The following is an 11,433-nucleotide window of genomic DNA, read 5'->3' on the forward strand; positions in this document are numbered from 1 at the left end:
ATTTGAAGAGAGCCCCAATTATTGTTGTGTTGATTATTTCAAAGGCAAAGGGAAGATCCAATTTGATTTGTTAGAACCAGTTCAGACTAAAAGTTAGATGAAGACTTGAATGATTTGTATCTGTGTCAGACAATGTTTCGTTTACTTTGTCGAGTATGATAAACGTGCGGTGCGGTGTTTAAAGGCATCAGGGGTCAATTTTTCCTTTGTACTTTTCTGTAATTTGGTTTTTTCTCATAAACATCTAATAAATTGTTGCACGTATTTCATGCCTTCTCAGCTCTCTCACTATTACATACCTACCAAGACATTGCTCATTCCGAATTAAGAATCACAATTAGGTTTGATAATCAGCCGTTTAGTTCAATAAATGCGTCTATTTATCAATTCTTGTCTTTTAATCTCAATTTTTATAGTTAAACTATTTAAGACATCATAATTGCACTGAATCAATTAATATCATCTCTTAATCGTACTTATGCTATAGAGGGTAATACTCACTACAATCTCATTCCAAACTATGAGTGAAATTAAGATTTCGAAATTAAAACTTACTAAAATTGTTCTAAATAATGTGTTGGGAGTGGACAGTCTAGTTTATTGCAATCTCTACGTTGTAAATCAAAATGTTGCTTTAGAATTCTGGTTATATACAATAGAGCAACCGAAAAATTGGTATGATGTATAGTTTATAAAATACATGGCTTAGCTAGCCGTTGACCTCCCTCATTAAAGCGTTGTGAACCTGTTTACCATCGACACCACTAATAAGAGCGTTTGGTTGGTGCTGATAAGAAAAGTTCCAAACTAATGGCCAAAAAGAAAAAAGAAAAGTTCCAAACTGATTTAAAGATTACCAGTTGTAGTCTTATAGTTTCTTACGGTAACACAAATTTCATCAACCTACTAAGAAAATTTCCCAGAAGATTATATGCTTAGATTAAGCATAAATTGCTCAACAGTTTAATCAAAAGTCTTTTAAGCAGCTACAATCAATGCTTGGAATTGCCAAAAAGAAAAACAAAAGAAGAAATAGAATCAAAGCTTAAAGCAAGAATATCCTCATGATCAGCAGTTAAAATGGATAATCACAGAACTAATAGTTTGAAGGAGCAGCACCGTTTCTGTGCACTGAAATTGATGTAAACTACAAGAAGTTGCTTTACAAGAGCATGATATCCTAAGCCCCAGATTTACCTCCTTTTGACTCTTCAATACAAAGAAAAACCAGGGAAATAGAAGAAAGGTTGGTATCTTACAACTGTGTTAGTGATGCTATAATGCACCAAGATTTGTCACTTCTTTTCCTCCTAGTTGGGGCAAGAGGTTTTTCGCTACCACTTAGAGAGAGTTATTATGAACACCTCCTCCTTCAAGTGAATGTACAAAAAGATCTGGCAACACTAATTCATGAACTTTATAGCTTCATCTTCTTTAAGCCTACAGCAATTGGCATGCCCAAGAACCCGAAAAATACACTTAGGAACCATTGGCCAAATGAGAGGGGAGTAGTGTTGGCAAATGTCCCCAGATATTCGATGATTATGATTTGGAAGAAAAGAGTTACTCCGATAACTGTCACAAATACATAGTTATCCAGTATGCCGTCCCAAACCTCAACTTTTTCCATCTCTCGGGAGTTTACTTCATTGAAAAGCTGCATTTAGAGTCAAACAGATGTGTAAGGTAAAGCACTGAAGCTTGTCCTTGAGTCGTATTTGATACTAGAAACCAAACAATTTCACTGAACTTTAGAAATGCTCTTTATAATTTTACCTGGCAGAAGACGAATGAGTTGAAAATAACTGTGTTGAGGGTAAGGTTAGCATCCGGACCATCAAGACGGAATATTGTTTTCCCATAAACCTGGAGGAACCATATAATTAAGAACTGATATAAGGATTGGCCCAAGATATTCCTCCACATGACGTTGCTGATAAAATTTCCTTTCCTCCCTACTGGGGCTCTTTTCATTAGTTCATCGTTAGGGGGCTCTGTTGCTAGAGCAAGTGCTCCTAAGGTATCCATGATCATGTTGACCCACAGAAGTTGAACAGCAGTAAGGGGAGCGCTTCCTGAAGCATAGTTCGAGAAAAAAGTATAGGAATGAGCGGAAAATAGCATTTTGATTGGCTATTCAGCAAATATGACCGAACTCAAAAACAGTAAAAGAATGGCAGAACAAGAAGAAAAGGCTCCTGACCTGTCACACAAGCTGAAGCGAAGTTAACTACCAATGCAACAATATTAACTGTCAGCTGAAACTGAACAAATTTCTGAATGTTTACATAGACCGAGCGCCCCCATTTGGCCACCGTAACAATTGTGGAGAAATTGTCATCCAGTATGATAACATCAGCACTCTCTTTCGCAACCTGAAACCAAAATTCAGGGAAGGTCAGTGATGTTAACGTCTCAATCTAATTGTGTGATCTGGCAAAATTTGCAATATAGTCAGTGGTCTTAGAAGCTCAACAGCTATAAGAGGAACATAATCCTTTCCCTTTTACTCCTAAGTCAGAGAGGCATATTCCCATCTTACTCTTCATGAAATTCTTTTGTCAGGTAATAGTCCTCTAATTCCCTCACTAGAAAAAACAAAATATTCTGGGGCACTTGTTGCAAGCATTGGAATGGCTACCTATTTAACAAAACATGATCCAAACAGTCAAATGCAAAAGCATGTAGTGACTTAATGCTCCTGTTTCCTATTTACAGTCCTATGGTACTTAGAGATCTCAAAACGATTGTGCATTTAACCACCTTATGCAACAAGAATCTGGTACTTCATAAAGCATCCAAGCAAGTAAAGGATTGTGGTTGAAATAAACTAAAAGAATGAAATTATTGTATTCACCTCAGTTCCAGAAATGCCCATGGCAAGTCCAATATCTGCTTCATGAAGTGCAGGAGCATCATTGGTCCCATCACCAGTGACTGCAACAACTTCATTGAATGTCGTCCGCAATTGCTTTACTAATGTGTGCTTGTCTAGAGGTGAAGACCTAGCCATCACCTGAAGAAGTAAAAAGAATGTAGTCTTAATCAGAAATTAGAAAACGGATGGAACTTTTCCAGAAGACTTCTCTGCATATAATGACTTCATTCTCTACTGAACCAAAATGACTACAGTACCTGAATTTTGGGAATCACTTTTAGCATTTCTTCTTGACTCATTTCCCGGAAAACTGGTCCTTCAATGGCGATACCATCGTCTGTCAGTATACCACATTCCCTAGCTATGGCTTTTGCAGTATTAATGTTATCTCCGGTAACCATCCGAACAGTCACGCCTGCTGAACGACAAAGTGCAACAGACTCCCTGACTCCATGACGAACGGGATCCTTTATACCTACAATACCTATACAAGTGTAGCCAGAGAGTGGAATAGCATCATCAGGAGAGAATCCGTTTTCAAGATCCATATAGGCAAGACACAAGGTACGCAGAGCTTCAGAAGCAAACTGATCAATGGTGGCATTAAGATGATTTCTTAATGTTTCATCCAAGGAAACAACGTCACCATTTGAGTTGATAACTTTGTCACAAGCAGCCAAAATGATTTCAGAAGCACCTTTGGTATGAGCCCTTAAACCTCCTTCAGGAAGCTCAAGCACCACGGCCATCAGCTTTTTAGTAGAGTTGAACGGTTCAACTTTCACGAGTTTTCCTGCTTGTCGTTCTGCTTGAAAATCTCCACCAAGTGCTAAACCAAACTCCAAAATAGCAGTCTCAGTTGGGGTTCCCAACATCTCACGCTTCTTGCCCTTGGTAACTACGACTTCTCCACTTGTGTTGTTAAAAATCGACTGCAGCAAAGTTTTGAGCATAGAATTTGGCATTTCAGAACAAAGTGCAGATGCATCACCTGGTTTGCTCACATCTTTGACATTCATACAGAAGCATGTTTTCACTACAGTCATACGGTTGGTTGTTAGAGTGCCAGTTTTATCACTACAGATAGTTGTAGCTGATCCCATTGTCTCACAAGCCGCTAGATGACGGACAAGTGCCTTATCATTCATCATCTTTTTCATGGCAAAGGCAAGACTTAAGGTCACAGCCAGAGGAAGTCCCTCAGGAACTGCAACAACCACAATGGTAACTGCAATGGCAAAGTATTCCAAGACTTCCCTAGCTTCTTCCCCCGACCAGCTCCAGTGGGATCCCTCTTGGAGTTTTCGGCTAAACATCGCCTGCAGGAGTACTGCAAAAGTCACAACAGCAAAGAAAAGGCCTATCTTTCCAATGATTGTCGCCACTCCATTCAGTTTAACCTGTAATGGAGTTTCATCATCTCCGCCTTCACTGAGAGTTGCTATCAGTTTTCCCCACTGAGTCCTCATCCCAACTGTTGTAACCAACATCTTGCAAGAACCATCTTGGACCTTGGTTCCAGAAAGAAGAAAAGGATTTTGAGCATGGACCATTACGGGCTCACTTTCTCCAGTCAAGCTGGATTCATCAATTAAAACAGAAAATCCTGAAAGAAAGAGTCCATCTGCAGGGACTTGATCTCCTATCGCAAGATGAACTATATCACCAGGAACTAGATCATATATGGACATCTTTTGTCTACATCCGTTCCTAGTAACCTGGATAGATATTTTCTTCTTCTCTTTGTCAAGGTCTCTGAACTGCAAGGATTGACGATAATCACTTGTTGCTGTAACAAAGACCACCAGCAAAATACTAGCTACAATACCAAGACCATCATGAGCCCCTAGCGGCCATCCCTCCATTGCAATGCCAACAATCAGAGAAACAAAAGCACATGCACCAAGGATCATGAGAGTCATGTCTTGAAGGGCTTCCCAAACAAACAACCAATAGCTCCGAGCTTCACTTTCTTGGAATTTGTTAACTCCAAAAAGTTCCTGTCTGCGAATTAGGGCAGTTTCATTATCAGTAGATAGCCCATTGGTACTTGACGTGGCCAGCTTATTTGCAATCCCATCCACTCCTCCATGAAATTTCACTTTTTTCAGATCATGGCTTTCAACTATAGATCCTAGCTCATCGGCGTCAATATGAAAACCAGCATCTTCAACTTCCTTCGGGACACTATAATCACTTGGTTGCATGCCTGCCATTTCGGAGAATTAATCTAAAGAACATCTTAAGAGTTAATTAGACAGGAAAAAAAAGAAAAAAAAAACAACATAATCCACCTTGTATAAACTGAAAGGCAGCCTTGGAAACCAGAACTGCTACCCTCAGTTTCTCCTGTCACGCATAAAAAAGAAGGCTTAGCGACATTAAACTGGTTTTACCATATGAAATTGGAGAAGCAAATCTAAATGCATCCCAAGCCAATCCATTCACAGTGTTGTTGCAAATTCAAATGCATCCCCAATTCAATCACATGAAATTGGGCCACAGAATTATCCTTCCTTAAAACGATATTACCAAGTGGAACTGCTTCAAAGAAGAAGCGGCGATTGAAAGTATGATTCCATCAAAAACCAATAGCTATCTACATTGTCAATAGTAGATATCCTCCTTTTTAAAAGATCTTTACTATAGAAAAGAATGTTACCAATATGCTGAATGTAAAAGGTGAGGGTGTATCATTTTTCCAATAGTTTCTCGAAACTTTTATTGCATAGGAAAAAATTATATAAACTGTCTCTAATTTCATTCTAAAAAAATTCCACGTCCACAAATAAGGACCATTGAAACAGGAAAAGAAGTTAAGACATAAATATTAACACTGGAATACATGTATCTTCAAAAATATCAGTCATTAGATTACGTCTCAATTAAAAACGTGTACTACTTGAGATCGGTTATATGAACTCTATGTATCAACATGGGAAAATGCAACATAATCAGACTGTTTTTGTTATCAATCTCTCATAACCATTGCTTCGGATATGGAACTACTTATGCTTCGAGAAACATATATAGGCTAAGTTTACCCTCGAGTATACATATTACCACTTCAATCAAGATAAACATTTAATATCTTATTCCAAAAAAAAAAAAAAAAAAAAATGAAGCACCTAAGGATGTAGTCAATGAAGTGGTGAAACTGAGGGGAGGTTAGGTTCAAATTTCAGCATAGACAAAAATAATAAGTTAGTCGATTTCTTTCCATCTAGCTATGCCCGACTAACACAGTACTAGTGGCGGAGCCAAAATTTTCACTAATGCGGTTCAAAATATAAAAAATTAAACACACGAAGGAACCAGGGGATTCAACGTCTACTGTATATAGGAACCAGGGGATTCAACGTCTACTCTATATACATACATAAACGTTCAGATGAACTCTTTCCACCCCTATACAGTACTTATATCGGTGGGAGACTCAGAGCTAACAGCAGGTGCGGAGCTGGGTAGACACATATTTCATCCGAACCCCCTCGGCGAAAAATTACAGAGTACATACAAGGTTAAAAAAAAAAAAATTTTACCTTAGCTTCTTCATATATTTACTTTTTTCATATTTTTGAACCCCTAGTTGAAAGTTGTGACTCCACCACAGGCTAACAGAGTAACGGGTCACAAAATTATACACTAGTTGATTTTTTCCATTTGCCTATACCGAATGAAATCAAATAACCCAAATGTACTCAAGCTGCCCGAACATCGCAATTATATGAAAAACCAGAAGAAAAGAAAAAAGAAAGAGAGAAGGAATAGTAGTGTACATGATTAGTACGACGCATAGCAGCAGCCTCATCACGCTTGGAAAGATTAGCAGTGAAACGAAAACGACGTTTTGGGTTCTTCACAACACCACATAAACTCCTCCATCGTTTCAGCACCTCTTCTGACGAGTGCTTTGCCTTCACTTCTCCAAAATTCTCATTCAAATAGCTCTCCATCCTTCTCCTATATTTTCTCTATTCACAACACAATCAAACACATATATCTATATAGACAGTCAAACGTAACATATAACACGGTGAAAAAAGAAAAGGAAAAGGAGAGGAAAGTTAAAAAGGAGGATGAAGCTTCCAACACATTGTCCTAGAAACTGAAACGAAAGGGAGGAGTATAGTAGTGCCCGAACAAACGTACAAATTTTGGGGTAAATTGGTGTTTTATGGACACAAATGAAAATTCAGAGAGAAAGCGAGGAACAAGGATCCGAATTTTGGGTTAAGTAGATGGCCAATGGACATGAAAGAAGCTGTGTTAATCAGTACATTTTCTTTTTGGTTCCAATTTTTGTTCCTCTTTTTATGCTAAAGTTTATCAAAATGGACGGGGTCATTGCCTCTGGTTGAATTGTGGGATCAATTGTCTAAATAATTAAAGCTACATTAAATGTTGTGATATTTCAGTTTGCTTTGTATTTCCTATTTTGACGTGTTTTTGTACTTTCTATGTTAACTTTTGCGTGTCCAATATTATAAAAATATATTTTCAGTTTAACTTATTAATTTTAACATATCAAGATAAAAAAAAAAAATTAATTTTATCCATAATATTAATTATTTATTTTAAATTATTTTTTAAATTTAATAAAATATATACCATCTAATATGAATATCATGATAAATTATGCATTTTATTTATTATTTTTGAAAGAGTGTCAAGAAAATCCAAATTGACGAAGTACAAATATTTGTTCACGGGTGATAGAGATATTTGACCATAACATATGTAGATAATCTGACACTATATTTAATTATGTCATCACAAAAATAAATATACTACTATCTCTTTATCCCATATTTTCGTCATTTTGAGATAAGTAATTATGGGTCCATGTTGCTAATTATTGAGATAATGTTAATTGAACATTGAGGGAATATCTTACGCGTTTTGTCAGACAGACACGGCTAGTACGCGGAAGCAGAACTTGAGATGAGACCCCTTTTTCTTCTTTAACTAATAGGACTATACTTTTCTGGTCTTTTCCTTTTACCAGTGGTCCATCACCTAACTTGAATTTTGTCGTGGGCTCCATTTTTCACAGTTTCACTTTATTTTAATTTTAACGTACATGTCTGCGCACCACTTCTCGTTATCTCATGAGAGGGGACCAAGACTTTTATAATTCAAAAATACATTTTTAGAATTAAAATAATCCATTAGAAAAAAAATTAAAATAGGCCTTACGCATAAAATTTGTACATAAAACGATTAAAGTGTAGTTTTACACTTAAGTCCTTTTATGCACAGATTCTGTGCGTAAAAGATGTTAAATATATGCAATCCTTCTTCCCCACCACTGGTCCCCCGCGATCAAAAACATCGTTTTCTCGTTGATTTCCAACCCAAAAGTCAATATTTTTGGTGTATTGAAGTCTAGGAATAAGTTTCTTCGCAATAAAGCGGCGTATAATTCAATTCAAAAACTCAAAATCAAAGCTTCAATCTACGTATTTTACTACGATTTTTCTATTACATTATTAAGCTAAGCATTACTATTGTGTATTATTTGCGAATATGGACAAAAAAAACTTTTACGCACTTTTTTTGTGCGCAAAATGGTAGTTTCTGCCTGTTTTTTCATTTTTTTTATTTGTTGTTAATTTGTTAATTTTTTATTTAGTATTTGCTAATTGTTAGATTAATTATTTCAATTGTTAGACTAGCTAATTATTTATTTAATTTTTTTTAAGCCAATTGTTTATTTGTTAATAATTTGTTAATTATTTGATTAGTTAGTTAATTTTTTATTTATTAATTATATGCTAATAACATATGCTAATAATTTGTTAATTATTTGATTAGTTAGTTAATTGTTTATTTATTAATTATATGCTAATAATTTATTAATTTTTTGATTAGTTAGTTAATTGTTTATTTATTAATTATATGCTAATTTTTTGCTAGCTAATTGTTAATTTTGTGATTTGTTAATTATTAATCTTTATATCTTTAATTGTTAATTTATTTATTTGCTAATTAGAAATTGAAAATCCTTAGTTTAGGATTCAATCCTTTGTATAATTTCTCGGTAAAAGATTACATAACTAATACTACGTATTAGAGATTAATTAAAAAAATAATGATTAATTTAAAATGCGCAAAAAATATACCACTTTAATCCTGACTTCATGTATTAATAATTAATTTAAAATGCCTAAAATAGATAGGACACCTCCACGGAGCGGGTTCTTCGACAACAGAGGGTACTTTATCTACGCACGAGCATAGGTCCCGTATGTATGGGATGCGCGGTATCCTCTAGTAGAGTGGTCCGTACCCGTTCGGGGGAGTCAGCATGGGATATTCTAGAGGCTATTCCCCCACATCCTCGTGTCATAGATATACTATGTCGGGGCGACATCTAAATAAAATACTAAATATATTTTTTCGAAACGATGACTGATAAATAATTTTTTTGATGACTATGACATATATGGGTGTGGACTAGGTTGAGACCTTTTCAGCCCATAGCTGCTCACCCTCCTGATGACTATGTTGTTGAGGATATGTCATACGCGCGGAGATGGTCGCGAGGCCGTACCAGAGGTGTGGAGACTCACCATGTCATTCTCCCGTTGAGGGATCAGTTAGACCGCATGACGGCACCCGAGGTAAGTTTTTTTTATTTAACATTAGTTTGTTATTTTTGTTAGTCTTTTATTGTTAACTAGTTGAATTCTTTTATAGGCTTTCATACGGACGCCGTATGATCGATTTTGGGTGTACGCCACGTTTTTGTGAAATTTGGTGAGCACATGTGGATGGCACAGTGTACATTGATCCATATGGACATCGTTGAGCATCACGAGCCCGACCACGTGTTACGGCTGTTGACACCTAATTTTGGCTCGACGTGCTTAAAATTAACATTTTGGAGGGCCCTGATTCGTTAAAGAGCGCGAAATACATTTTTTACACATTTTTACATTTTTCGATGATTTATTGATAATTGTCCTCATTTTAGGAGTTTTATCAATTTATTGTCATTTTTCAAGAATCATTATTTTTGCACATGTATACGAATACTACCATTTTTTATGCAATTAATAATTGTTTCTTAATTTTATAGTACATTTTTATATATTATACATTAATATTTATATTTTATACTTACATTATTATTTAACTATATTTTAGTACGTCGTCGGTGCAGAAAACTCAGAGCAATTAATTTTTTAAACACGTATAACATTTAGCACATGGTTTTAAGAAGCCATGGTTTTATAGCTCCATGGTTTTGCGAAGCCCATAGTTTTGGCACATGAGTTTGGATAAAAGTGGTTTACCTTTGCCTATATAAAATAGGGACTTCCCTCTCATTTTTCTCATCACTGGTGACACTACCTCACATACATTTTCTCTCTCTCTCTCTACACTCTCAGATTTTCTTTCTATAGGAATTGAAGAGCTGAAGACTTTCTTCCTCTTTCTATATTTCTTTTTAGTTGTCTTCATATTTCATTCACACATTGCTTCTTTACTTATTCATATATATTGTCTTTACATTTATTTACTTGCATTGTCTTTATATTTTTTTTATCTATATTATTTTTACATTTATTTATATACATTGTGTCTTTAAATTTCTTCATATATTGTTTCTATATTTTTGTATTCGCTATACATTTTTCTTTACATTTTACATACATTTTCCTTACGGAAAAGGGCCAAAATTACCCTTGAACTTTGAAAAATAGCTCATTCATACCCTTCGTTATACTTTAGGGCCAATTATACCCTTACAGTTATACTATGGGGTCAATTATACCCTACTGTCTAAGTTTGTTGCCACGTGACATCATCCTAGCCCTTCAAAATTATTTTACCTTCAAATAATTTTTTACTCACTAAAATAACTCAATCCGACCCGATTTTTTTTTTCAGCAAAAATAATACGGATAATATTTCCAAAAAAAATATAAAAATAATTCCGTATTATTTTTGCTGAAAAAAAAAATTCGGGTCGCATTGAGTTATTTTAGTGAGTAAAAAATTATTTGAGGGTAAAATAATTTTGAAGGGCTAGGATGATGCCACGTGGCTTGATTAGACGAAGGGTATAATTGACCTCATAGTATAACTGTAAGGGTATAATTGACCCTAAAGTATAACGAAGGGTATGGATGAACTATTTTTCAAAGTTCAGGGGTAATTTTGGCCCTTTTCCGTTTTCCTTATACTCTCCACACTTTTCCTTTATATTATCTTACATCTATCTATTCTTTTATATATTTTTATACACATGCGTCATATACATATACATGTACATATTTACATTACTTAACTACTAAGAAAAGAAGGGAGAAACTTTTCATTAAAAGGAATACACTTATTGTCTCTACATTTTTTATGCATTATCTTTATATTTTTGCTATATTGTCTCTACAACTTTATTTATTTATTTTCAATACATGTATACATTGTCAAGTATTTTCTTTACACTTTTGTCAATACCATCACACTACATGCCTATTTTTTCTATATATTTTGCTATTTACATTTACTCTACATTGGCTATACATCATATTTATATTTACCTA

General features: G+C 35.1%; 1 protein-coding gene across 2 annotated transcripts; it reads right to left on the reverse strand.

The window, feature by feature from the left end:
- Positions 1-1,100: 1,100 nt before the first annotated feature.
- Positions 1,101-7,234, reverse strand: LOC132036399 (calcium-transporting ATPase 2, plasma membrane-type-like). 2 transcript variants are annotated; one of them, XM_059426738.1, is made up of 7 exons: positions 6,658-7,234; positions 5,173-5,227; positions 3,136-5,087; positions 2,858-3,016; positions 2,204-2,375; positions 1,777-2,075; positions 1,101-1,657 (listed from the first exon to the last, which is right to left on the reverse strand). In XM_059426738.1, the coding sequence occupies exons 1-7, from the start codon at positions 6,832-6,834 to the stop codon at positions 1,418-1,420; spliced, it is 3,054 nt and encodes a 1,017-aa protein (XP_059282721.1). In that variant the 5' UTR covers positions 6,835-7,234; the 3' UTR covers positions 1,101-1,417. The 2 variants fall into 2 exon arrangements, with proteins under 2 accessions (XP_059282721.1, XP_059282730.1); XM_059426747.1 differs by lacking the exon at positions 5,173-5,227 and having other exon boundaries at positions 6,658-6,800.
- Between the last annotated feature and the right edge of the window lie 4,199 nt (positions 7,235-11,433).

Source organism: Lycium ferocissimum, chromosome 2, assembly GCF_029784015.1.
Source record: "Lycium ferocissimum isolate CSIRO_LF1 chromosome 2, AGI_CSIRO_Lferr_CH_V1, whole genome shotgun sequence".
In the NCBI taxonomy this organism is placed as follows: Eukaryota; Viridiplantae; Streptophyta; class Magnoliopsida; order Solanales; family Solanaceae; genus Lycium; species Lycium ferocissimum.